Source organism: Paramormyrops kingsleyae, chromosome 1 (assembly GCF_048594095.1).
Source record: "Paramormyrops kingsleyae isolate MSU_618 chromosome 1, PKINGS_0.4, whole genome shotgun sequence".
NCBI classification, from domain to species: Eukaryota; Metazoa; Chordata; class Actinopteri; order Osteoglossiformes; family Mormyridae; genus Paramormyrops; species Paramormyrops kingsleyae.
Window position 1 is genome coordinate 3,131,942 of NC_132797.1, and position 28,000 is coordinate 3,159,941.

A 28,000-nucleotide genomic window follows, 5' to 3' on the forward strand; every position below is an offset into this window, starting at 1 on the left:
ATAATGAACAAACTAAGTGCCATAGCGCCCTCTGTTGGACAAGTGTGTGCAGTATTTTAATTAAGAACACGGTGTTCCCTAGATCGATGAGTTTTCCGCACAGCTGCATTGCAGCTACAGTGAGATCCAGTTGCACACCTTAATTTTTCTAGGTCATTAAAAAAAAAATTTCCAAAGACAGCACCGCATATTACTAAATGACGTGTTTTAAGCAGACTAACGCTTTTGACAACCTTGGCTGGTGACCCAAAGTTGCAGCTTTGGGGAATCTACTCTGCTTCTCAGGTCCCAGACTGAATAAGCTGCGCTGGTCATGTGCAGAGATCATTAACACAAATAATGTGGTTGTTGATATTTAAACTCAATAAGCCTTCATTTAAAATAGCGGCCAGATCACATCCATCATCCATGATGGCTATTTTACATATATAATGTGCATGTTAAAAGTGAGTCACAGACATTGACGTGAGGAGGATATGCAAAGGTGCAGGTAGGATGACTTCAGGGCGAGCGCAGAGGTGTGAGACCGTACAAATGTCAAGAGGGAGCTGGAGACTATTTACAAAATTAACATTTTGAAAGATTTTAACAGGGCTTAACGGGGTCTTTCTGCGTGGTTTGCACGGCCGGTTGCACTTATCGCCGTGCGTGGGATCCCCGGTTTCCGCGAGCGCTGGGGCGTCCCCCTGCCGGCATGGACGGAACCGCGCTCATCGCTCAGTGTTATCTCGTATAAACCGATGGGCAGCGATGAGCATCGCAGACCGAGCTGCGGAGTAAGTACCAGAGCATTTCAGCCTTTGTATAGTGAAAACAACCGTGTGGCATCGGGTTCATTTATTGCTATATATGTTTACTTTGCGGTGAAAATGAATAACAGAAATTGTTCCTCTTTAATGGCCATTATATTGTAATTCTACTGCCCGAATAAACGATGGATAAAGCTGCAATGTATATTAGGTATGCAGAGTCAGTTTTTTTGTGCTGGTGTGGTTATTGTCTCCATTATTAAACTGAGTTTTTAAAAAGTAGCAGAACACATTATCCCATATGAATAGAGGGAATAGAGAATTGTTATGTAATTAGATGTATATATTTGGCGCCTATGCACACCACAGCTATACTTTCTCATTTAACCCTGAGGGGAACAGGATAGCCAAACAGACTCCTCGTATACTTTATTTACGTCCAGAACGGGCTGTGTGGACCGTCGCTTTAACTGAAACGCGACAAATGTTGAATATCCATTATTAATTACTGAGACATTCACAGCGGGGTTTCTAAGCCATATGTCCCAGATCTCGGCCTCCAGGGTGATTTACCCTCGGCGGCTTTGGTATCGTTAATCCTTTTGAGAGAATGAAGCGGGAGAGACTGGAAATGATGGCTCATCCGGTGAACAGTCAGCCGGGTAGTCAGCGCACATCTTCCCGGTAAACCGTGCCTTTCTAAACGGTAAAAGGGATTCTGTAGAGAATATCGTGTACTAGGTGTACTAGCTGCAAGGAAATAACAAGAGAACGATGCAGAAAGAGGAACATGTAAGGATTCCGTTTAGCAGTAGGTGGCGGAATGATGCTCGACGCTTATGGTAGGAGTTTAGCTTCGGGCGTGTGCAGTTTGCGCGCTTTTCCTGCGCAGTTTGCGTGTTCTGCCAGCGGGGGTCAGTAGCCTTCCAGTCTATTACGATGGCCAGCTGCTACATTACGGTCATGCTCACATCCCTAACCCCATAATTATCAGGATAGTGGAAATATGTGTAAAAAGGCTTCCATAAATAAATAAATGTATATAATAATGGGTAACACTTACTTGACGGAGCATATAACTCAGTTACCGCTGAAGAGGAAATCATGAACAAATATAGTCGCTACTTGAGATTAAATATGCGTCCCGATTCATTAATGATGAACGAACATGTCAGTATTCCACTTGTGTTATTCATTTCTTGTTCCTTCAGTAGTTCACAAATATTAACAGAATTAACATATATAGTAACATGTATAGTAACTGCTTGAGATAAAATGTGCGTCACGATTCATTAATGATGAATTAACATGAGATCAGTATGTAACTAAGACTTAGTTGGTGGTTAATTAATACATAAGTAATAGTATAATACTATATAATGTGTGCCACGTCAAGTAGAGTGTTACCCATTAATGATCATCATACAATTACCTATAGATATGATATATTCTATTTCAAAATTTACCCTAAAATGTGTAATGTATTACAGGAAACAGTGCTTAATCTAAGGCTAAATATGCTAGACTAAAGCAGGCATTAAGTTACAATATTGTGTAATTTTTAACAGCACAGATACTAGAAGTGATCTGGAGATGCTGAATCAGCAGAGAAACAGTGGGCTGCCTTTGCTGAGTAAGGTAGGATCATGACCATTATTTCATACCTGATATACCTGATATGTGATTTCAGATCCTAGGGGGAGCTGAGTTGTACCATTGAGGAAGGGTGCTGACACCTTACCTGTAATCATATGGAAATGTTAAAAGGGTCAGCGGGTGAAACAGTGAGGTCTGCATCGAGCCTCTGACATGTTGAGAGGAAAGGGGCCTTCTGCAAAAGTTTTTAGGAAGGAAGATCTGAGCAACTGCTGCAGATAATCCCCCTCACATTTTACATGTCAGGAGTATCGTAACGGGTCTGAATATCTTGCTGATGAAGGCACCTTTACGATTCATCAAGTCTGTATCTTGTAGAAGCACCTAGGAACAAATTGCTGATTTCTGTGTAAATGATGGATTAGCCTTGGCACATGTGAAGACAGTTAAACCCTGCACTTTTAAATTCTTATTTTATAGGCACCAGTTAAGGAGACTGGAACATCTTCAGCAGTATGTGAAGTCATAAAAAGTGTAACATAGCGTTCCCAGGTGTGCTGGTGCTGTCTCACCATGAGGGGGTGCTCTACAGGCACAAAGGCGGGGGGGGGGGGCTACCCTCTGATCAGCCAGCTATCGGTATCGGCTGATATGGTAACAATCAGCCATCAGCCGACGGTTAAAGACGAGCCGATATTTACTACTGATAATTCCCTTTAAAAGGGTGATGCATATTGCTTTGCACACCTGCATACTAAACTTAGAAAAATGTCTGCTGTGTGGAATTAATTTAACGTTAGCTAAGACTACTTTAGAAATGTGTTTTGCGCTTCTGTCTGTTATAAATGTTATAAATATAAAAGATCTTTACAGTTATAAAATATATTGCTCTGGGACTGTTGTTGTATGTCAGAGTTGGTGTTTTCTTCCCAAAAATAAATACTTTTTCATATTTTTGGAATATAATTGATTTATTTTAAATTTATTTGGGTGATGTGGCCCTTTAACTTTAAGCAGAACCTCTCAAACAATCAGTATCAGTATCAGTTTTTGAAATAATCACCTATCGGTATTGGCCAGCAATTTCCTTATCAGTGTATCACTAATGTTTACACTCCGTTCATCAAGCCTAGAAATACTAAATGCCCAGTTACAAGTGTAAGTAGCACTGGGACATAAACTATATAACACCTCTCAGACATAGCAAGAACCTAAGACAACTATTTAAATCAAAAGACAACCCTAAGAGCATTCAGGGAGGACTAAAGAACAGCCAAGGGATCACAGAGTAAGGCTAGCTGGAACAGATAGATCTTGAAGCATTTCTTGAAGGTTGAGAACAGAGGTGGACATTTCAGGTCCAGAATCCAGACCAAGATTTTGTTTCAACCAACCAGTTGAGTACTCTGTGACTGTGACTTTTTATACTCAACTAGTTGGTTGAAACAAAGTCCTGGTTTGGGTTTTTACTTTCTGGACCTGAAATGTCCAACTCTGGTTGAGAGGGAATCTGATGACTGGATGTCATTTGGTTGCTCATTCCACCGTTGATGAGAACCATTTAGGATGAGACATCTCTCACGGTGGACGGATCTCCAGGGGACATTGGCCAGCTGACCGGAGAGAGTATGATGGGATGTTGGTCTTGATGTAGATGGCGTGGTGTGACAGCACAAGCTGGCAAACATGTCAGTGAAGAGTTGCAGTAGTGTGGCTGCAAGGCCTGATCTTCCTGATGTTGTACAGGGTGAATCTACGAGACCATGAGACAGCTGCTTTGTGGTCAGCAAAGGATAGCTGGCGACCTGTCATTGCCCATATGTTCCTAGCAGACCATGATGGAGAATTCAAGGTTTATAATTCATGGCATATAGTTGGGTATAAGATCACCATTCGTGGAACAACATTGAGCGTGGTCACAGTACATGACATGGCACTAGGGTTGGCTTCAGATTATCTTTGCTGGTGACTTTACTCCATAGGTTTGTGTAAAGAAATGTTTTCTATGTTCTGATCTAAAATCCCCAGTCATCTTTCATGAATGGTCTTTTGGTCTTGAGTCAGTATCAGCATCAGTCAGTCTGTCTATCCTTTATCTCCCCATTGATCTGAGTTCCTTTCATCCTGCCGATGAAATGTAATGTATGATCTACCCAGTTGGCTTCCGCTCAGCAAATTCCACCTTAAGTGTTAGATGTGAGGTGTAAGGTCACTATAAAGTACAGCTTGTAAATTGGATTTTATGTTGGTTCCACCATGGGCAGAATCCATTAATTTTTGTTGGGTTCTGTTGGGCTCAGATACCATAGTTTTGTAAGCACAGTAAGTCCAGAGATAACTCAGAGATAAACACAGCCTACCTGTAAGACTCACCAGATAATTTTTTAATAAGTGGGTCTAGCGCCTTAGCTTCTAAGGGAGGCAACTGTGTACTGCTTTGGGATTTATGAAATCTATGGATCACCTCCAGCTGCTGAAGTTTTAATGGTCCGTACCGTTGTGGGGGTGGGGGAGGGGGGGTTCTGATATATGGCTTCATGAAGATTCACTTGCCAGTTCGACCAGCAGCTTGAACTTGAGCTGTGGGAGCATTTGTGGGAAGCACTGAGGTTTCAGGCTACTGTTGTCTTGCATGCTGGTAAGCTGGACTCCTGTGTGGAATAGAGAAGCAGGACAAGAAAGTGGGAAGGAGGGTTTGACCAGAGGAGCAGTGGAATAGACCTGGAATGGAACTCCCTCTAAAAGCATCTGCCTCCTGCATAGCCTGACACCAGGAGACTGGTTTAAAAAAAGGCACGGTAAAAATAGAACGGGGAACCTTCAAATGTGCAATGAGGCTTTGTGCCACCACGGGAATTCTGAGCACTGCGGACATACACGCTGTCTTCACTGTACAGTTAGGTGGGGAGACACAGCATCAAGCCAGGGAGGCCACTGGACTAATTCAAGGAGCCCCACTGTGAAGCTTGAATTACTCTGGTTTACAGAAGTTAGTGTGTTAATTCAATATGTCCAGTGTTTGCTTGAGTCCAGCACAGTCGAGGTGGTTATTATTCTGTTTTGTGTATGAGTCATCTGAACTTTACAATGTGTTTCAGAGTAATTCACCTCTTTTTTTTACATCCTTCTGGGGTCTTGTTACCGAAGGCGTTGTGTTGTTTCTGTTTTCCGGATGCGCTGCCTGGGGAACCTGCAGGTCACCTTGTGTCAGGTGCAAGCACACGCAAAGACGCCCGGAAGGCCCTGTGCTCCGTCCGATGGCCCCAAGGGCCGTGTCGCATCAAGTTTCTCTCCGGTTTTGGCCAGTCCTACTAGCTCACCATATCTGCGTATGTACGACCGTCAAAGTATTTTCACACGTCATGCTTCCATTGCTGACGAGTCTGTGTGGCTTATGTGCACGGGCACTCTGGTCCTCATCTTCTGCCAGAGCAGACTTTCCCCTACTGTCTGCTCCCTGGAGACTCAGCTACGGAAGGGTGCCCCTTATCCCGCTGAACCCTCTCACCCGCTAATGTTTCCCTGCTGACATCGGACACTCGGAGCGAAAGGTGGTCACTTGGCTGGCCCGCAGTGGCACGCCACACTGCGTCATATCGGTGTCAGATGGTCAGAGTGTGTGCGGGCATGTCTGTTTACACAGGCAGTGTGTTATCCTCCTCCTGCTGTCAATTAAGCTAGCTCTACCGGGCATGTAGCGGGTACAAGCTGAACAAAGCTAGCTGTACAGTGGTTGAGGGGGATTCATGCGAACACTCGCTGAAATTACCCTGGCTACAAATATCCAACGATTTATCTTTAGACTTGCTGTCCAGACAGGACAGTGAACCAAGTGACATGGCGATGCAAGGATGGAGCTCAGAACTTTACTGAGATGGAAAAAGGCTCGTATGATCATTGTACTAAAACACTCCTCAGTCGTCACTCTCTGACCCTAAAAAACGGGAGAGAAAAAGAAATCAAGACAATTATAGCACTACACCAGACTGTGTAATCATTAATCGTTGCTTGTGGGGTTTGAATCACATTGGTGTGAATTCTGCAGGCAATCTGAAGGACATCAGAGGACATAGAACAACTTTAAGGGGTATGAGGTGAATCCTTTTTTGTTCATCACATCCATCCTGCATTCTCTCCAATTGCTGGGTATAGTTTCTAAATTAGGAAAGTACATAGCTATTACGAGTTCATCGCCAACTCATCAGAATGAAGGCTAAGGTTCTTTGCGTTGTAGGAGCCCATCACACTTGTCCTTGGTGCAAGTAGCCTCGATAGCAGCTACACAGCACTGCATTCCATCCTAAGGCAGGACGTCATCTGTCACATTGTTCCTCGGGGCTAAGATGGAGTCGTTGCCATGACACCTGTCATGCAATTTGAGCTCCAGTCAGGACCAGTGCACCGTCCCACTCCAGGCAGCTAATGAGCGCTAATGGGACTCTGGGCAAACTGTGCCTGAGAGCAGGAGCAAGTAATGAATGCACACATTTGATACACTCAAGGTTACCAGTGGAACCCAACCCCATACCCCCCCAACTGTGTGACTGGAATACAGATCACTCTCCACCCATACGTGTCCCACGGAGGCACAATAAGACTGCCAAACGGAGAGAAGTCATGCTCAGAGGAGAAGAACGTAAGTCTATCTTTGCTCTTTGTTTTTCAAAAAAACAAGAAGTCCATATTCTGGTCATTTATGTGGTACAGGGGGCGGGGGCGGGGGGATGGAGCCTATTCCAGGTGCCACAACATCAACCTAGACAGGATACACCCAACTGATGGGCAACTGAGAGACTCAAGGTCCTGTGCAGGAGGACACTGGAATACTCAAAGGAAACTCACACAACATGCAAACTCTCTTGACAGGGTAGGATTCAAACCAACCAACTCCGGAGGTGTGAGGCAAGTGCGCTATCCCAGGAACCCCCAAATCCCAGCATTAAATCAATGCACTTTGTAGCTGATTTAACTTTTACATTTTCAGTGTTGAGGTGCCACAAAGCTATTCTTAAAATGGAATAGGGATTAATCTTACAAAAAGCAGACAGATTGTCTTGACGCACTCGGTCCCGGAGATGCATCTTCATCCAAGGGTGTTTGGTTTGAACATTGGTGGGGTTGAGGTCTCCACCCATTTAGGGGGAAACATGATTATTGGGGGGGTTCTATTGCCCCATTTTGGTGTCCCCCCCCCCCCCCTGTAATTTATGTCCATGTCTACATCTCAGAGCTGAATTTGGGGAATAGCAGCGTGGGTTGGAAGCTGAACTCTGACATTTGATGCTTATGTCCATGTTGCCCCGTGGCCCACCGTGGGCCTGGCCTTCTGCAGATATTCTGATTAGAGAGAAACCCGATCAGATTGTAGAGGAGGTGGATCCAAGCAACTTGGGGTGGCCAGCCCAAACAATCCGATGTCTTGGTCCTGCCTCCTTCAGGCTCTGCACTCAGAACATTTTTGTGTAAGTAAAACTCCCACAAGCCTTCGTTCGAGGGCATGTTTGGCCCGATGGCTAGTGTGAAAGCTCTCATCTTACAGCGATACTGGGAAGCCTTGTTGTCCGGATCCAGGACCATGGACAGCAGCCGGCAAGTGACCCAGTTTGTGGCTCAAGGCAAAGAAGCACATGATGTGTCACACATACCACGCATCCAACACCGTATTTGGGTGCATCGTGCAGAGGCAGTCACAGTGCTACTGCAAATATTTATGGTGATTTGACTGATCTCTTCAAACGGGCTGATGTCACTCAGGAAGCAGGATGGACACACATCCATTTTTTTCCCCATGTGAAAAGTCTTTGACGTCTTTGTGACATTCTGTGAAGAATCATTGACTGATGACTGCTCACCAGCTTTCTCTGGAGAAAAGTCAAAATACAAACCGCATCCCCAGTCCGATTCAAAACAGCAACAGAAAGCCCAGCAACAGAAACATATCGTATGACATGCCTTGCTGGGGATGCACAAGTGTGCCAGGAACCCGGTCCAGAAGAGTAATCTGGATCCAACACTAACGGCACCATGCGTCACCTCCATGTGGTCCAAATGGAGGATCATGTTCACTTTTACTGGGCCAATCTAAACCCTACACTCCTGGACTCAGAATACTACACAAGGAAAGTGGTCCCTACCATAATCTCTCAAAGCATACTCCAGGAGTAAACAGAACTAAGTATGGGCCCTTGTTCTGTGTGAAGAGGATACGGTGAGGCCAGGTCTAAGCTAATGAATGTAGGCCAATGGAGGTCAGAGTAAGATGACGTCTCGTCATTCTGTACTTGGGCAAACCATACAGAGAATGTGGTGATGGCATGACCCCAACAGCAACACCCAACCTGAATTGCAGTTAATCCCACCAGCAATGTTCCAACATCTAACGGGAGGCCTTCCCAGGGGTCAATATAGCAACATAGGACCAACAGACTTTATAGAATTACCCTTGGTTTCAGAATAGGATGTTGGACAAACTGGCATCCACATATATGTGTACATAGTGTACAAGAACATTTCAGTCTTTTGCAGCATCTTGGATTGCTCACTTCGTTTTCTGGAACTAGAACCATTGCAAAACAATTAGTGAAATCAGTCAGCCCGTCATGAGTTAAATTCCGAATGCTTGTCTCCTGTTTGGGCCTTACGTCATTGAAATAGCAGAGCATGACAAGCACAGTGCAATTAATAGTGCATGTGTGGGTGTGTTGCGTTTGTACTGTTCGTGATTCAGATCATGAGCGGACAGTCGCGATGTAAATGCAGAACTTACCAGCCAGTGACGTTAAGGAGTGGGTTACACTGATGCTTGTTGTATTTGACATTTGCAGTGTATTCTGCTAACTCTCAGGACAAGACTAATATTAGAAGTTTTTATTGTCTGATCTGGATTAAACTATGAGGCATAAATGGATCCAAACCACACTCTCCCTCTTTCACACACACACACACACACACACACACAGATTAGGTATCTATATATTTGTGAAGATTCTCCATTCATTTCTATGGGCATAACCCTAATCCCATCAATGACAATCTTAACCCCTTAACCAGCCCTAACCTTTACCATTTTAAGCGTTAAGCATTTTTAGTTGTTTCATTGCAGTCATAGATTTTTATAAAATTGAGTTAAACTGCATCTTCCAGCTGTCGTGATGTCCTCCTTACAGGAGCTTATTCATTGTTCTGTTCTCCATTGTTCTGTCATACTCATATGTGTGAGCTAGATTGCTCTGGGCTGAGATCCAAGGATCCACAGATATGACAGCAGTGTGGATTTTCCCCAACCTGCTCCTGATGCACACACAGTGTCTCGCGCTTAACGGGAGATTAGATAACCAGGACAGACTGCGGGTTACGGGTTTTCAAGAGAGGGGGCTGACCTTAACTACCTGCCATGCCACCTTCTTCTAAGCTTGTTTGCCCATCCCTGGGTTTGTTTCTGCTTAGCAAAACATCTAGGTATCGAATTTTCCACAGCCACGGTGTGAAAGTGCCCACGGGTCTTCGCACGATCCCAGTTCTCATTTCACTTTCTGATCCAAATATTTCTGATGTTCATAACCACAGTCTCCTAGGGTTAACAAGTGGTTATCCTACACAAATCATAGCACATTAAAGAATGTTGGAGAGCTAGGGGGGAAACACACAATCACACAAAGCATGACATCATAAGGAGCGTCCTAAATCTGAAGGGAAATGGGGGCATCGAAATTCTGAGTCATACTTCAGGTCGTCTTCAGAGAAGAATGTGCCCCATGAACAAATGACAGAATTTTGCCCTCGGTCAGAATTCTTCTGCTAGTGACATTTTTAGATTGCCATCCATCTTGTGTTCCCTCTCACACACAAAAACATAATTTGGCATGGACAGGGTACTCCAGATGGCTGTCCAACACAATCTGAATTTTAAAGTTCAAATTCTTTACCATACATGAGTATGGATCTTCTTTCTCAGACTGAGTGCTTACTTCTGTAATGCGATATCAGAATATTTTGTTCTCCTCTTCCAACATGCCTTTGGTGATAGATCTACTACCCATTTGTTGAATGAGAGTTTCATTCTTTTCTCTGTATTAATTCTCGCCCCCCTAACCTGTTCCGACAGTCATGGTCCCCACGTGCGCTAATAGGGTTTTGTGTATTATGTGCTGTAAAGGTAATGCATTTTGCGCATTAAAGGTAATGCATTTTGCGCATTAAAGGTCATGCATTTTGCGCATTATGGGATTCCCAGAGTCGGGGCTCTTGTTTCCAAGGTAATGAGAAATGCAGTAACCCTCTCACGTCTGAATGACCCAGGCCGTACATGACTAATACACAGGTGCAAATTGTTGAATAACGAAAACGTCATAACTGATTTCCCTAGCCTCTGGCAGTGTGGTTTCTTATTTCTTAAATACAACGTTGTTCATTTTGGGATGCCTGTTTCCCAAATCAATAAAGTTATCATGAGTTTTTGGAAGTTGCAGTCTACCTCCAGAGGGGTTTGTAATCACTGTGACTGCAGTCTGCTGGGGGGGGGGGGGGGGGCAGAGGGGGGCACACAGAGAGGACCTTTGAAGATAACCCACCTTCTTTCATTAGTTTCTTTGCTTGAACTTTTCTGAGAGATTAGGATACAGGTAGGACTTAAGGAGAGTGATGTAGTGAGTGACCATTGTGGTGTTTAAATGTCACCTTTGCGGGGGACAAAGTACTGTGTCTGAGATAACATGGCCTTGAGCTGTGACTCACGAGTGCAGAGCCAGGGGATTGCACTAGAATGTAATCAAGGTCCAGACAGCTTTATGAGAAAATAACACGTGAGGTGAGAGCTCAACAGTGTGGCTCAGTCAGTACTACGTTGTGCACATTACCACAGCATATTCTGTCCATGTTGCTGGTGAATCTTCATAGTTTTCTGTTATATCACTGGAACTGCAAGAACAGAGACTCGAAGATGCCCCTTTCCAGCGTGGCTTCCCGAATGCTGTGCAATAGTTTCCATGACTACTACTCAGAGATGTAGAATTCCAGTTAGGAAGGCAGAGCGGAATTCAGAGTGTGCGGTCTTTTCTGTGGGGGTCCACGGGGAAAATGGGGGCTGTTTTACGTGGGGACAGAGTGAATGTTTTGATGAAAGGACAACAAGCAGTTGGAATATGATTACAGGACTGCTGTAAACATATGGAAGATGAACCTACAGCAATAACATAACACTATAAGCTAATTCCACTTTTGATTGGGGGTATATTTACATGTTAGGGGGCCGTAATTGATGGACCAGGGGAAACAGAGCCGGATAGACAGCTGAGAGAACCCCTGTGTTGACGACCAGACCGATTCCATGGCTGTTCTTACATAACATCCACTGTGCTCATCCTCTTACTTAGTTTCTCCCAGGTGCCATTAGTGCGTGACGTCCACCCGACGATGACGCAGCGAGCGCTGACGCACATTAGGATGAGAGCGTCGTACCCGAGAGACTCTGAGATGTGTCCCCCTGCCCACACACAGCTCTGAAAGCTCTGCGCTTTCACTCCTCTGAGGCTCCTGCAGTCGCACAGCCAGCAGATCCATCTATCGATTATTTTACCAGCTAACACTGAGCATCCCAGTACCCACGGGCAGTCATAAGCACTGAGATACTCTCTCCGCAGGCGGAAACTGTAAGCGCTGTGATTTATGAACAGTCCGTGCTGCCTTGACCGACATGAAACAATGACAGCAGTGTACAATACTTAAGAGGAAGATGGGGTTAGAATTTAATCACGCACTGAAGTGTAAATGGTAGGCTCGAGGACAGCGAGAGTAAAAGACGCAGATGCATGCTGCGCGTGAGCATGCAGTCTCCGGTTTCCAGGATGATATTCAAAGATATCGGCACTCAAACGGAAATTCTGGGTGCCTCTTACATAATTCTGTAAAACTGCATTATTCTCTAAATCTATTCTTCATTGTTTTACGTTCACATTTCATCATTTTAATTACTTAATTACACGAAATGGGTTTGTACAGGAAAAAAACCTGGAAATATTTTCGTATTCTTTTACAAACGTAGTAACTCATTTAGCCGCGAGCAGTAACTGGGATGGGGAAATAGTCCCACCAGGGGGTAAGACTTAAGTAATGATTTACTGATACAGACTTCTTTCCTCTACTTAACGAGCAATACATTAACATCGAGTTCTTATAGACATTAAAATCTCGGCATAGATATTTAAAAAGTTGCAAACCTGGTAAATGCAGTCGATCGACATGTTATATGTACTTGATTAAAATGTGCAATTAGAATAACGAAGGCACGGCTGATTTTAGGGGGATCTCCAGTCTTCTTAATGGAAACCTTCAAGAGTGGCGACGTATGCTGACTTTCGGGGGGCGGGGGGTGGGCTTCAGTATATAAGGGCTGAGGCTGAAACACATGTGTGCGTGTCACGCGATATGTTTACGGGCTGATGCAGTCAGATTTACCCCGGAGCGTCAGTTTACAGAAGTCGATGATGATTAGGATGCAGACAAAAACAAATCTATATCGAGACTCACAGCTGTCAACCACGGATGTCTAAACAGGTGGCGACTCTGGAGAATATACTTACCGCTTTGCCTACGAGCCATAATCTGCTGACGACGGCTTTTGCTGCCCAGCGTGCAGAAGTGCGCCGAAGACTGCAACGAAAACTGTAACGTGATTGGCTTGCAGTTTTCAAAATTAGTAAATCACCCTTCCGTTTGATCCATCTGCTGCCGGACGCCATCGGAGACCTGACGCGGAAAAAAACGAAGTTAAGCTCGTGAGTTCGGTCCGGGAGGATGTGCAGGTGCGCTGCTCTCATCTGGATTTAGTTCAGTCTGGGACTTCCTTTGAGCTTGGGCACGATTTTTTAAACGGAATGTTTCCCGAAATAAATAAGGTGAGAACATATTTCACTTATGTATGAAGATATGCAGATGCATCCAATTGAAGTATAATACGTTCGTCAGTATTAAATAGGCCTATTGCGTTATCTTCATTTGAAATTAATTTTATGAATATTAATATATATGAATATATTTGTATTTTGCAAGTTTGTTTAGTATGCGGTCTCCATGGAAATCATTTTATGCTCAGTTTTTAATGATTCGAAATATATAACAGACGCACCCACATGGAAAGAACCTATATGAGGATATATGCGCATATATGAAACCTATATGCAGTATATATGCTGCATATATGCGTATATATGCCACATATAGGCAAAATTGAGGTGCATATATGTGCATATACAGGCCATATAGGTCTCCTGTATCAATCCGTCTGACAGAATTAAATAATAAACGAAATTAGTTTATAAATGACATCTGAAGGTAGTTTTTGGGTGATATATTAGAAACGCCTAATCCCATTCATGTAGATACCTTGTAAGTAATAAATCTCATACCCCAACAAAAACATGACCAGCATCAATTTTGCATCTGTGATCAATTGAATGTATTTCAGAAATAACCGAGTGTTGGAGATTATAAATATTTACATGCATTTTTAAATGCATTTAAATGTCATAAGGGACGAGACAGATGTTTTACGGGCAGGCGCGGACCGGCCATGGGGCAGTTCGGTCCCTCCCCCGCCCCCTCGATCGGCGGCAAAATATCACATTGGTATAAATTCCGTGGCTGCATTTTGGCGCCAGTGCGCCCCTGTTCCACGGGCGGGAAGGTCACCTGTGAAACAGTTTAACCCACATTGTAGCAATGCACGTACTGACAGATTTACCGCAAGACGCGAGGCTCGATGATGACTTAATGTTCAAACCGATTACCCCTCCCTCCAAATAATTATAATCTGATTTTGTAATACCTATAGTAATTTAGCCTAGCATGCTAAGAGACTAGCAGCAGATAGGTACTGACTGGCACAATGCTGTGTTTGGAGTTTATTATCTCAAACAAGACTGACTAGATCATATCAACCCAATACTTAAGCAGCAATGTTATTGCAAATTTAGAAACTACAGTTGTTTCTGACGCCATTGAAATCTCTGAATCTCTATGCCATTTCTGCATGACTCTGATATGTGACACACGCACACAAGACAAATGCTGGTGGCTCACATTCCCTTGTCCCCCTTGAACTAAGATTTCTGAAAAGTTAATGAAACCGTGCACATTGTGAAAAAGATGACGTCCGTTACATTATGTATATTTTGTACATTGTCAGAATCCATTTAGTGTTTCCATTGTCATCATGCTGAGAGGCACTCTCTGCTTGCAGTAGGCTATGGAGTTGTTCGTTTTTCGATCTTTTCTTTGTCTGTTTGTGGTTGAACATACCTGTATGGTTTAATGCATTTTTATGCTGACCCACTTAATGCCTCCGAGAGGGTGTGCATGTGGAGGGGGGGGAAGGCCTAGAGGAGGGGGTCTTCAAAGCTTGAGTTGCTCAAAATATAGCACGTGAAAATATATGACAGGGAATATTCTGAGTTGATCTCAGATTCTGCATGGAACATATAGCACTTGCACAGGCCGCAGTTGGATGAGCTGCGGGGGGGTTTCGGAATCCACCCTAACTTTTTTAAGACCTCCTCAGAAGCATGCGAACCTACACTCTTAGGGTAGTGTTTCTTCTCTTTTGCAGTCTTGTTGTACAGCCAGCAATGCACTTATTGGGGCATGCGGGCAGGTGTTACAGTGAGATTCGAGCAGGTGTTACTGTGGGATTCGGGCAGGTGCCAGGCAGTTTGGCATATTGCCTTTCAGGAGTGGCTCCTGATGTTCTGCATCAGATGGGCTGAACCCAATAAACCCATACAGTGATTTTGTCCTATTCCAGTGCTTCATAGCTTGAGTCCCCAAAGGTCACAGAACCTGGATCGATGCTGGATTCCCCTCAGCCGCACCTCCTATGTGCTCTAATTAATCAGTTACATAGAAAGTCCAGCTTGAAATGTATTTTAAAACCATTGAGAGCCAGCACCCTGCCCCCCAGGCCTCTTCGGGACAGTGCTTCCCCCCCTCCCCCCAATGGAAGTGGTTTACCCCTCCCGCCCCCAGAGCAAACTGGATACTGGCTGCCTTGTGCTCAATGGAGTGTTCAAGCAGTTGATAATTACTGTGGGCTTAAAGGGATAGAGAGTCATCCGAATGGAGCCACCATCACGGTGACAATGTGTAGAAGGAGGGGTTCCCCTTAGAATGGTATTGGTATGGCCCAAGACCACCCAGCTGTCAACCTTAGTCTTTTAAAGTATCATTCTCTATATTGGTCCCAGGAAGATTGTCAATTGTGGCTCAGAACGTGGGTCTTTCACTTGGTGAAGTGGTGAACTATCCTGAAATCTTAGTTCAAGGGGGACAAGGGAATGTGAGCCACCAGCATTTGTCTTGTGTGCGTGTGTCACATATCAGAGTCATGCAGAATGTCGTTGTTCCTCTCTCCCTCACAGTCTTCAAGGCCCGGTGCGTTCCCTCACCCGCAGAGAGAGCGTCCGCTACTGGGGACCAACCGGCCCTATCCACAGGTGAGCATCTGTGTAGCAGCAGCCCAACTTCCATGTCCCAGTGGTCCTCAGAGCCAGGTCAACAACAGGGTCAGTCCTCCTCACTCTGGGGACCCTTGGGGAACTACTGTAAAGATCTGCCAACGAGAGAGCCCCCTGACCGCTAACATTCCCAATAATCCGCCAACGAGAGAGCCCCCTGACCTCTAACATTCCCAATAATCCACCAACGAGAGAGCCCCCTGACCTCTAACATTCCCAATAATCTGCCAACGAGAGAGCCCCCTGACCTCCAACATTCCCAATAATCTGCCAACGAGAGAGCCCCCTGACCTCCAACATTCCAAATAATTCGCCGAGAGAACCCCCTGACCTCCAACATTCCCAATAATCTGCCAACGAGAGAGCCCCCTGACCTCCAACATTCCCAATAATCTGCCAATGAGAGAGCCCCTTGACCTCTAACATTCCCAATAATCTGCCAACGAGAGTCCCCTGACCTCCAACATTCCCAATAATAAGTCAACGAGAGAGCCTCCTGACCTCCAACATTCCCAATAATCTGCCAACGAGAGAGCCCCTTGACCTCTAACATTCCCAATAATCTGCCGAGAGAGCCCCCTGACCTCCAACATTCCCAATAATCTGACAACTAGAGAGCCCCCTGACCTCCAACATTCCCAATAATCTGCCAACGAGAGAGCCCCCTGACCTCCAACATTCCCAATAATCTGCCAACGAGAGAGCCCCTTGACCTCTAACATTCCCAATAATCTGCCAACGAGAGAGCCCCCTGACCTCCAACATTAACAATAATCTGCCAACGAGAGAGCCCCCTGACCTCCAACATTCCCAATAATCTGCCAACGAGAGAGCCCCCTGACCTCCAACATTCCCAATAATCTGCCAACGAGAGAGCCCCTTGACCTCTAACATTCCCAATAATCTGCCAACGAGAGAGCCCCCTGACCTCCAACATTAACAATAATCTGCCAACGAGAGAGCCCCCTGACCTCCAACATTCCCAATAATCTGCCAACGAGAGAGCCCCCTGACCTCCAACATGCCCAGTGCATTATTTGTCAGTTTTTTTAAATGAACTCCAATGATTCCAATGAAAATCCACACACTCTGCAGTCTACGCACTGCAAGAAAGACAGTGATCATTTAGCCTTCTGTCCCAGTTTCAGCACCTCCTTGCAAAGAGCACTGCTTACTCGCAGCCACTCCTGGCCTGATACATACTTACATAATAGACATGCTTTGCTTTCAGGATGAATGTGCTCTGTTACAGAGTAAAGCCTCATTCAGCAGTCTTACATTGTACTGTAGATGCTTGATACAGTATTATTTACCACATGCCTACTCTATCGAGTAACACGCACCTATATTTAGCTGCTGTCTCTATGCCTCATAATCGGGCTGGCAGTTTGACCTGCTCAAGGGGCCACATGTGATAAGATGCTGTTTCCAATAATAGGTTGGCTGCTTCAGCACGCTACTAAAATCAATAGCGATCCAAAGACAGAAGTTCAGGGGGGGTAGGGGTGGGAGTGACGGGGCCCAGTAGTGCTGTGACTGGAGCCCTGAAGTTCCCAGATGGGTTTGTACACAGTATCGTCAAAAGTTTATGGATACCAGTTGTCCAGCATCTTGTTCTAAAAGCTGGGGCTCTGTGTGGCTCAGTGGGCTAAGTCTCCATGCCTGGGAACAGAAGGTTGCTGGTTCAAGCCTGAGTTTGACAGAATGGCTTATGAAAGAGGCTGCTCTTAACTGCCAGGTTTACTCTCACTTATGTGTATGTCATGAAGAGCAAGATAGGGTAGATGAAAAGAGAATTTCTCCATGGGGATCGATCAGGTGTCATTCTATGAAGGGACTCTTCTGGGAAGGCCTTCTGTTAAATGCTGGAGCAGGGCTGATGGGATTTGCTGCCATTCAGGTTGGATATTGGTTGATCAGGCCCCTCATGTCATGTCCTACCACTTGGTAACTGAACTTGCTCCCAGACTTTCTGACCTTCACAATCACTTCATTTGCAGCTCTAGCAGGACAAGAATGTGGTAACAAGACTTATAGGCATCAGCAATTAAGAGGCCAAGTGGAAAGTTACTAACATCTACTGCTGAAGCATCCATTGTGTTGCATATGTTTGTGCTACTGTGTGCTCAATTATGCACCTATGTTAGCAAAGGGTGTGGCTTATCAAGTGAGGCGTTCACATACTTTTGGCCACATAGTGTGTGTAGGGCCTGCAGTACACAGTGAGACCTAGTGTGGGTGGGGGGGCTGGCTGGCTCCTCTGTCCTGGGATTATTTAACACCCCACCACTTCCTTTTCTCACTGTAGAGGTTGCCACAGCTGGACGTGCCCGTCAAGCAGATGGTGGCTCGGATCCAGTTGCAGCACCAGTCCGAGGGCACCATGCCCCAAATCAGCCACAAAGGACCGAGGAACGGCTGCCAGGTGATCCTGGGGGCAGACTTTTGTCATATTCTGTCTGGAGAATCTTTATTTCCATCCATCCCTCCATCCACTTTCTGTTACCGCTTATCCTATTCAGGGTCACGGGGGGTCCGGAGACTATGGGCGCAAGGCAGGGAACGATCCAGTATGGGGCGCAAACCCATCATAGGGGACATTATTCACTCACACATCTACGGGCAATTAGGTAACTTTAATCAACCACAGCACATTTTTGGACTGGGGGGGGGGGGGGGACTGGAGAAACCCCACGATAACACAGGGAGAGAACATTCAAACTTCACACACATGAAGCCAGGGTGGAGCCTCAAACCCTGGTCCCAGAGGTGTGAAGCAGCTGTGCTAACCACTACACCACCATGTGGCATAAAACCTGATGGGAGAGAATACGATATTGGCCGAATATAGATTAGTCATTAAGGTATCGACTGCTTGGTGGCTCAGGGATTAGCACTATGACCTCACACCTCGAGGGTTGTGGGGTCGAATCCCCACCCCTGGCTCTGTGTGTGCATGTGTGGAGTTTGCATGTTCTTCTCTTGTCTGTGTGAGTTTCCTCCCACAGTCCAAACACATGTAGTTGATGTGTAGCCCTTTATGACTGTGTGTGCCCTGTCACCGATCGATATCCCGCCCATGTACCCCTTTATGACTGCGTGTGCCCTGTCACCGATCGATATCCCGCCCGTGTACCCCTTTATAACTGTGTGCCCTGTCACCGATCGATATCCCGCCCATGTACCCCTTTATGACTGTGTGCCCTGTCACCGATCGATATCCCGCCCTTGTACCTCTTTATGACTGTGTGCCCTGTCACCGATCGATATCCCGCCCTTGTACCCCTTTATGACTGCGTGTGCCCTGTCACCGATCGATATCCCGCCCGTGTACCCCTTTATGACTGTGTGCCCTGTCACCGATCGATATCCTGCCCTTGTACCCCTTTATGACTGCGTGTGCCCTGTCACCGATCGATATCCCGCCCATGTACCCCTTTATGACTGTGTGCCCTGTCACCGATCGATATCCCGCCCTTGTACCTCTTTATGACTGTGTGCCCTGTCACCGATCGATATCCCGCCCATGTACCCCTTTATGACTGTGTGCCCTGTCACCGATCGATATCCTGCCCTTGTACCCCTTTATGACTGCGTGTGCCCTGTCACCGATCGATATCCCGCCCATGTACCCCTTTATGACTGTGTGCCCTGTCACCGATCGATATCCCGCCCGTGTACCCCTTTATGACTGCGTGTGCCCTGTCACCGATCGATATCCCGCGCGTGTACCTCTTTATGACTGTGTGCCCTGTCACCGATCGATATCCCGCCCATGTACCCCTTTATGACTGTGTGCCCTGTCACCGATCGATATCCCGCCCTTGTACCTCTTTATGACTGTGTGCCCTGTCACCGAACGATATCCCGCCCTTGTACCCCTTTATGACTGCGTGTGCCCTGTCACCGATCGATATCCCGCCCGTGTACCCCTTTATGACTGCGTGTGCCCTGTCACCGATCGATATCCTGCCCTTGTACCCCTTTATGACTGTGTGTGCCCTGTCACCGATCGATATCCCGCCCGTGTACCCCTTTATGACTGTGTACCCTGTCACCGATCGATATCCCGCCCGTGTACCCCTTTATGACTGTGTGCCCTGTCACCGATCGATATCCCGCCCGTGTACCCCTTTATGACTGCGTGTGCCCTGTCACCGATCGATATCCCGCCCTTGTACCCCTTTATGACTGTGTGCCCTGTCACCGATCGATATCCCGCCCTTGTACCCCTTTATGACTGCGTGTGCCCTGTCACCGATCGATATCCCGCCCGTGTACCCCTTTATGACTGCGTGTGCCCTGTCACCGATCGATATCCCGTCCTTGTACCCCTTTATGATTGTGTGCCCTGTCACCGATCGATATCCCGCCCGTGTACCCCTTTATGACTGTGTGCCCTGTCACCGATCGATATCCCGCCCGTGTACCCCTTTATGACTGTGTGCCCTGTCACCGATCGATATCCTGCCCTTGTACCCCTTTATGACTGCGTGTGTCCTGTCACCGATCGATATCCCGCCCGTGTACCCCTTTATGACTGTGTGCCCTGTCACCGATCGATATCCCGCCCGTGTACCCCTTTATGACTGCGTGTGCCCTCTCACCGATCGATATCCCGCCCTTGTACCCCTTTATGACTGCGTGTGCACTGTCACCGATCGATATCCCGCCCTTGTACCCCTTTATGACTGTGTGTGCCCTGTCACCGATCGATATCCCCCGCCCAGGGTGTCCTCTTTTTATTGTGGATGACTAGTGACCGTCTCACCTCTCTTCTTCCAGCAGGGCCGGCAGAGAAATTCCCAGTGTCCCGTACGCCTGACTGCAGCTGTCACTGGCAAAGGCATCTCCAACAAGTGTGATAAAGAGAGGTTCTTTGAAGGACAAAGGCTCCCCATGTCACCCACAGGTACACACCTGTAGGAGGGTTAGAGGGTAGGGGGAGGAGCATATGGGCTTGGGGGAGGGACATAGGGGGTAGGGGGAGGGGCATATGGGATAGGAGGAGGGGCATATAGACTAGGAGGAGGGGCAAATGGGCTAGTGGGAAGGGCATATGGGCTAGGGGGAGGGGCATGGGGGTAGGGGACATCATATGATAGAATCGTGAAATCCTTTGTTTTGTCATCAGTCATTTTCAATAATTAGGCATTATTCTTCTGAAACCTGTAGTAGAACCAGTGAGGTAGGTGTCAGTGTTAAATTTGGCAAGAATTTTGAATTTAGTTTTAGTCTTAGTCACTTACTTAGTCAGGGCAAAAACCGTGTGGCGTGAGTGTGAGCATTAGTTAAACTGGAAAGTGGCATTTGCTCAGACATGAACCGAGCGGGAAAAACAAATCATCCAATGAGAAAGGTGCATGGAGACTGAGAACTGGTATGTGTACTTATGCGTATGTAAATGACTGGTTAAAAAGGAAAACAACCAATGCTTTGAGATGGCTACTATGATCCAGGTTGTCTGCCCAAACAGGGCCAGCAATTTTGTCTCGTCTTTACTTGTCAGAGCATAACAGAGATTTCACCATAATTTTCTTTGTCAACCATTTTTTCATTTACGTTGTCATTACAATTTAGTCATGAAACAAAAGGTCATCAACGAATACTTCTCGTCAAAATTGTCATTGACGAAATGAACATGATAGGTGTGTTGAGCAGTGAATCCTGTTGACAGACCTTCTCCCTCTTCATCTGATTTCCTACTCAGAGGCTCTGAAGAACTTCCATGCCCGGCTGACGGAGTTTGAGCAGGAAGAAATCATGGACTATTCCGAGATCTGGTACTTGGGCCTGGAGACCAAAAAGATTGCTGGCTCTCAAGGAGCAGGACAGAACTCCGGCTACGATGACGAGCAAGGGAACTACATAAAGGTAGCACTCACGCCCAGTGTCGTTCAGTCGTTTTATTTACTATTGTCATAATTACTGATAACACAAGTTAAATACACTGATAACATGCTAGCAGTGTTTCCATGGAAACGTTTGCCAAATCGCATTGTGTGCTGGTAATCATCCATCGTTCGTGTGACCCAATGTTTGGGTGCATAGAGTATGAGTACTATCCCAAAAGGTACTGCACAGCACAATAAAACCCAGGACTTCACAGAGCCTCCAGAACCTAGTATGCTTCCACTTCAACACACTGTTTCTCCAGGTCTTACACGACCACATCAGCTACCGCTTTGAGATCCTGGAGGTCATCGGGAAGGGATCATTTGGGCAAGTCCTGAAATGCCTGGATCACAAGAACAACGAGCTGGTGGCCATCAAAATCATCCGCAACAAGAAGAGGTCAGCCTGTCACGAGGTCGCAGGACAAGACATGGTGTCCAAGTGTGCAGTGTGATTATGTCAGAGAAACAGTGTTTAACGCTGTTTAATAGCTGTGTGTTTGCCACAAAGCCATTCAACGATTGGTGGGGGTAGCGGCACCAGCTAAAGCTGCTGCAGCAGTAATTTAATCAGTGGCTTAAAGCGCAATTCAGATTGCTAATCCAAGCCAATCCAAGGACTCTTTTGACTTCATCGCTTTGAGCTACTCGTATACCTCTTCGAAATGGCGTGTGCTGTCGGGCTGCAGGTTCCATCATCAAGCACTGGTGGAGCTGAAGATCTTGGAGGCGATACGGAGGAGAGACCGAGACGGCTACCACAACGTCATCCACATGAAGGAGCACTTCTACTTCCGCAACCACCTCTGCATCTCCTTTGAGCTGCTAGGGTGAGGGCTGCAGCTCCCTGACATCATCCATCCATCCATCTTCCAACACTTATCCTGGTCAGCCCTGAAATTCATGACACACAAAAGTACTTTAACTAGACTACGCTGTTTCCCGTATAGCTAGCATCGCCAAACTTGACCTGTTTTCCTTACCGCGAATGAAGAGAGCCACCCCGGCCATAGCTGAACCCCCAGCCCCCCAGCCCGCCCTGCCCTTGCGCGTCCTTCTTCAGCTCCCTCCTTCTTGGCACAGCAGTGGAAGGTGGCAGCAGACGCAGAAGGGCGGGGATCCGATCAGGTTCCCAGAAATGGGCCAAAGTGCCATCAGGTTTCAAACTTAGATCCTCAAAATAACTTCTGGGGTTAAATAGCCACCACGTCCCATCTAGGTTTGTAACCCCTTTAGCTCAGAGCATAAAATAATTTTTTAGCTGATATAATAATATTATTATATAAATATCTATCACAGCCTTGCTGACGTTAATTTAATCTGCAGTAAAACAACTGTATACAGTATCATTTTTACGTACATAATTATATGCAGTTGTACTGACTACGTCGAAATTATGTTATATACTAATTTACCTTTAGAGAAGGTTTGGTGTTGCACAAAAAAAATCCTCATTAAATATCTTCCTTCCTTCTTTTTTTCTGTACTGATTAGTGGTGCAAAAGTTACTCAAATTCAATATAAGGGTCTAAACTGAGTTGATACCTCCACCTATAGGACAAATCTTTAACTAGCATTGGATGAGAGTCGTAGAGCGGTCCACCCACGGTGAGCGTGTGTGAGTCCGCCCACGCAGGGTGGCATGCCAGCAGCTTGTCATCCATGCTCTCTGTCTGCAGGCTCAACCTCTACGAGGTGATCAAGAAGAACAACTTCCAGGGCTTCAGCCTGGCACTGATTCGCCGCCTCGCTCACTCCATCCTCAAGTGCCTGCAGATGCTGCACAGGGAGAAGATCATCCACTGCGACCTCAAGCCGGTAGCACTGCTCGCTCTCCACTTCCTGGTGCCATGAATTATGGGCTGGCTGTGTGGCTGCATGCGTGTTACGCTCTGTTGGTCATGACTCTGTGGTCTGTGAACAGAAGGACACCGATTCAAATCCTGTAGTCTACAGAGTAATTATATAAGCACAAGACCCTTGAGCAAGACCCGTAATCCCCACAGCGCTAGTGACTGGCTGATCCTACCCTCTGATATTCAGTCGTACGTCATGTTGGTCTGATCACAGCTGCTTATGTTGCAGCTTCTCATGGCATTGAATTGAATTTACCGTCCACTGCACAGGGAATTAGGGTGGACCATTTGATTGATGAACTGACCACAGAACAAGGTTTTGCTCTTTCTCTCCATAGGAGAACATCTTGCTGACACAGAAGGGACAGTGGAATATCAAGGTCGTCGACTTCGGCTCCAGCTGCTATGAACAGCAGAGAGGTTTGTGGTTTTCTGCGTTCTCACGTGTGGGGCTGCAGGCATCTTTGTGGCCCTTTTCCTTTGAGCAACCTGTCCGCAACAGCGGTTTTTCTGTCCGGATATCTGCAGTGTACACCTACATCCAGAGCCGCTTCTACCGCTCCCCGGAGGTGATCCTGGGGCATCCCTACAGCATGGCCATCGACATGTGGAGCCTGGGCTGCATCCTAGCTGAGCTCTATACCGGTTACCCACTCTTCCCGGGGGAGAGCGAGGTGGACCAGATGGCCTGCATCATGGAGGTACCCACAGCATTCTCCATGTACGGTGTAATGGGACTGAAGCACTTGGGTGAATCTCAGTATGCGTAGCTGACCATACTTCTCATCTACCCGTTTGACGTCATCTTCCATTGCTGAAGACCAGTTCCAATACTAAGAACACAAGTATAGAGGACAGTAAAAATCCCCAGATGTTAGTCTTGCCCCATCCTAAATATCAAGCATCCATTGGTTGCATCCTCACCAAACGAGATCGATCCCATGATTCATTGCGCCCCAAGTTCATTAAAGATACTTGAAGGCAAGGTAGCAAGACTGGCCTCGCTAAGACCAAAAGATACGGTCTTTGCACCCTTGGTACTGAGATTCACACCTTGTGCGAATCCAGACTGACAGAGTCACATGGAAATTGAAAATACTGCTGTTTTTTTCAGATATTGGGAACGCCGCCAGATGACTTTGTCCAAACAGCATCCAGAAGAAAGTTATTTTTCGGTAAGCAGTTCAGCTCCCATCCATGCAGCCATGCCTCTGTAACAGAGCCAAGAACAACAACAAGTTCATGGAGGCAGTACTGAGCTGAATCATTATTCATGACTGTAAGATCAGATCTTGCCCTGCGATAGGCTGGCATCCCAGTCAGTAGCATCCGCAGCCTCACTCTGACCCTGTACTGCTTAATGGTAATGGAGGATGGATGGATGGATGGATGGATGGATGGGTGGATGAATGGATAATAATGACATTTTATTCATCCCGGTGGGGAAATTCTCGTTTTGCCTACGCCATCTCGATCTCCATGACGCACATGTAGGTGAGAACTAACTTGGCGATGAAGGGCAGCCACCTGCAGCGGCTCTCATGGGGCCGGGGGTTAAGGGCCTCGCTCAAGGGCCCACAGACATGAGGCTATTCTGCCAAGGCCGGGTGGTGAACTTAGAGCTAATTTATTGGATAGTTCAGCTAACTGGCTAATTTATCATCTTCCTCAAGATTCTCAAGGCAACCCCAGGAACCTGACAACCAGCAAAGGCAAACTGAGGACGCCCAGCTCCAAAGACCTCGGCACCCTGCTGAAGACCAATGACGTGCTTTTCCTGGACTTCCTCAAAGGCTGCCTCATGTACGTGCATGCGGGCCGCTGCCGTCGCGGTCCGGGGGGGTGTCGTTCCTGCCATCACGGCAGCCGGGGAGTCTGCTTGACATGTCATCAAGGCTGTTGTCTACTGCCGCGCAGGTGGGACCCGGCGACACGCATGAGCCCTGCCGAGGCCTTGCAGCACGACTGGATTCTGGAGGGCCGGATCAACCGGTCACGCATCAGGCACCGGCCTCTGAGATATCATCATGTGAGCCAAGTCAACTCGGAAATCAGAAACCAGCATGTTCCCACCAAAGTAGCCAATAATAGGACAGGTAAGAGGCCTATCCCCCAACGCTCCTTCCCTTCCAGCCGTAACTTTTACAATTTTTCCCCATTTAATTCCCCATAATCAAGTACAGTTTCTGTTTCCTGTTAGCTGTTTGTATTATGGAAGTCGTCATATTGGTGTTTGTTAATGACAGGGGCATATACAGGTGTGAGGCTGTGAAAACTGATTGGCCCCCGGCGTGCGCCCTGCCCTGTCAGTCACCAATTCAAAGCACATCATTGGTTAATGAGAAGGTTGACCCATCTGTATGAATTATGGCCTCTCTTATGCACCCCACCTTTAAAAAAATGTCTAATCGCCTCCGGTTAAAATGTCTAATTTCATTGTCTCTTTGCTGTCCAGCAGAAAAGGAAGACTCAAATGGCTCGGACAAGGTCAGGGGTCAGAGCGAAGGACAGGGAGGCAGTACAGGGAGTGACGAGCGTCTGGGTCCGGCTGGGGAGTCGGTGGTGGGGGACACCAGCGGGAGCGATGCTGGCAGCTCGGTGGAGATGGCAACCCAGCAGGTGATGGGGGAGAGACCGGTCCACATCTTCATCGAGCCCAAGTCAGAGCCCGATACAGACAGCGAGAGCCAGGGGCAGTCCTCTGACCCCTCCCCTGTGGTATAACAGCCAGGGCAGGGGGGTCTTACGTGTGTGCGGGGCACATAATCTGTCAGAGCTGGTCACCTGACTCCTAGGTCATAAGGTCAGCGACGCCCTCTGCAGGAGACATGGTTCATGTGTCACTGAGATCTGCAGAGCGACGGGAGTTAGTGGCAACAGCAACATGCAGGTTAACTCATGACAGATTAACCGTTATGCTTTTGTGTGGAGGCACTGTGCTCGCCGTCCGTGTTTCCGTTTTTTAATTAATAGCTGAAGCCAAACTAGATTGCTAGGAAAACTGTAGCAGCTGCCTGACCCTAGTTATGGGTACCATGCATATGCTTTGCTCTAAGCCTGGGAAGCCTCAGAGAACGGCGTGGAGCCTGACAGTGGGTGCTGACAGGCCACAACGCTCCTCTCAGGATCTGTGGGACTGCTGGACACCTTCATCCGGATTGAGGTCCGAGGTCACCAAACTCTCCGAGCCCCCGCACAGCGTATTGATTATACAGGAGTGTTTAGTGATGCAGAGAATTTCCAGTCGTCCCATAATTGCGAGTTTTCTGTTGGATTGATATTCCTTCATTGCAGAAGCACAAACACACATTCTTTGTTCTGTGCCTTCCATCAGTATTTTTTTTTTCTCGAAAATGTGAATCTGCGTCATTCAGCAAGGTTTGAAGAGCAGAGGCTGGATACCTACTAAAATCTGATGATAAATTCAATCATGGTCAACATTGTTATTTTATCTGTGTCCCACATATGGGAAATTAGAGTATATTTTTTAGTATTTATTTCTGATCACTGGCTTCTGTTTCATAGTTGTTTAGAATTATAATACTTACTATGTCATGTGTTTATATATTTTATTGTTAAAATTAATGAGTTAGCAGTGATTCAATATTGTAAGATTTTAGATATTTTAAAAAAACCTTTTTATATGTTTTTTGCTTCATTTTTGTACTCCACGCAAATAATAACGTACATATGCTATAGAGAGGTGAACAGGTTTTACTTGTTCACCAATAATAATGTATAGGTTATAAATGATCCTTTAATGATCTTTTGTTTTTGATGTAATCTGTTACCTGCTGAAGCTGGGTCTTTTGCTGTAATAAGTAGCTTTTATTTGCTTTTATATTCACGCTGTTGATGGGGGGAACTCAGCGGGAAAGTGATGGGCAGGTGGCCTGTGCCTTTCAGTATTCAGAGTCCTTGCATTTTATACCGTACACCCCCGGCATATGTGAACTGGACACTCAGCACTTTTTCCAAGCCAGCGAAATGGTCTAAATGGCCGCAGACTCTGGGTCAGCGGTCAGCCTCACCGTCAAAGCTACTGAACCTTCCCTTGTAGTATAAGCGCGCTTTGGAACGCTACACGATTACAAAGTTACAAAATGGCAAAGCTCTGGAGAGTTACAAAATGGCAACCCAACCAGTGCCGTAGAATATTTCTTTATCTCTTCGGAATGTAGGATGTATGGAATTTTATTCTGATGAACAAATCTAAATCACTGAATATTAATCATCCAAAGTTATTGCGATATTGAAATGAAAATTGAATTATGTATGAATTAAACAAGTATATTTACCTAAATAAAAAGCTCTTATATGGTGCAATGTACTGTTAATGCACAACATATGAATGTCTTTTATATGTGTAATAAAATCATTAATAAAACTTATTTGAGTGC

At 46.3% G+C, this 28,000-nt stretch overlaps 1 protein-coding gene across 4 annotated transcripts; it reads left to right on the forward strand.

Annotated features, from left to right (window-relative positions):
* Positions 1 to 439: 439 nt before the first annotated feature.
* Positions 440 to 27,991, forward strand: LOC111851243 (dual specificity tyrosine-phosphorylation-regulated kinase 4-like). 4 transcript variants are annotated; one of them, XM_023825966.2, is made up of 15 exons: positions 440 to 776; positions 2,318 to 2,387; positions 15,755 to 15,829; positions 18,159 to 18,275; positions 20,636 to 20,762; positions 21,561 to 21,724; positions 22,008 to 22,144; positions 22,434 to 22,574; positions 23,424 to 23,562; positions 23,939 to 24,020; positions 24,129 to 24,301; positions 24,715 to 24,775; positions 25,274 to 25,403; positions 25,518 to 25,696; positions 26,056 to 27,991. In XM_023825966.2, exons 1-15 carry the CDS (start codon positions 751 to 753, stop codon positions 26,322 to 26,324), a joined length of 1,890 nt encoding a protein of 629 aa, XP_023681734.1. In that variant the 5' UTR covers positions 440 to 750; the 3' UTR covers positions 26,325 to 27,991. The 4 variants fall into 4 exon arrangements, with proteins under 4 accessions (XP_023681734.1, XP_023681736.1, XP_023681735.1 ...); XM_023825968.2 differs by having other exon boundaries at positions 441 to 776; positions 26,059 to 27,991; XM_023825967.2 differs by having other exon boundaries at positions 442 to 776; positions 20,639 to 20,762.
* The last annotated feature ends 9 nt before the right edge of the window (positions 27,992 to 28,000 follow it).

Excerpts from the sequence above, each read along its gene's own strand:
- LOC111851243 (XM_023825966.2), top strand. The coding sequence starts at position 751 with ATGAGCATCGCAGACCGAGCTGCGGA. Across the intron at positions 15,830-18,158 it reads CCAACCGGCCCTATCCACAG|AGGTTGCCACAGCTGGACGT; the intron begins GTGAGCATCTGT and ends TTCTCACTGTAG. Across the intron at positions 21,725-22,007 it reads AGCAAGGGAACTACATAAAG|GTCTTACACGACCACATCAG; the intron begins GTAGCACTCACG and ends CTGTTTCTCCAG.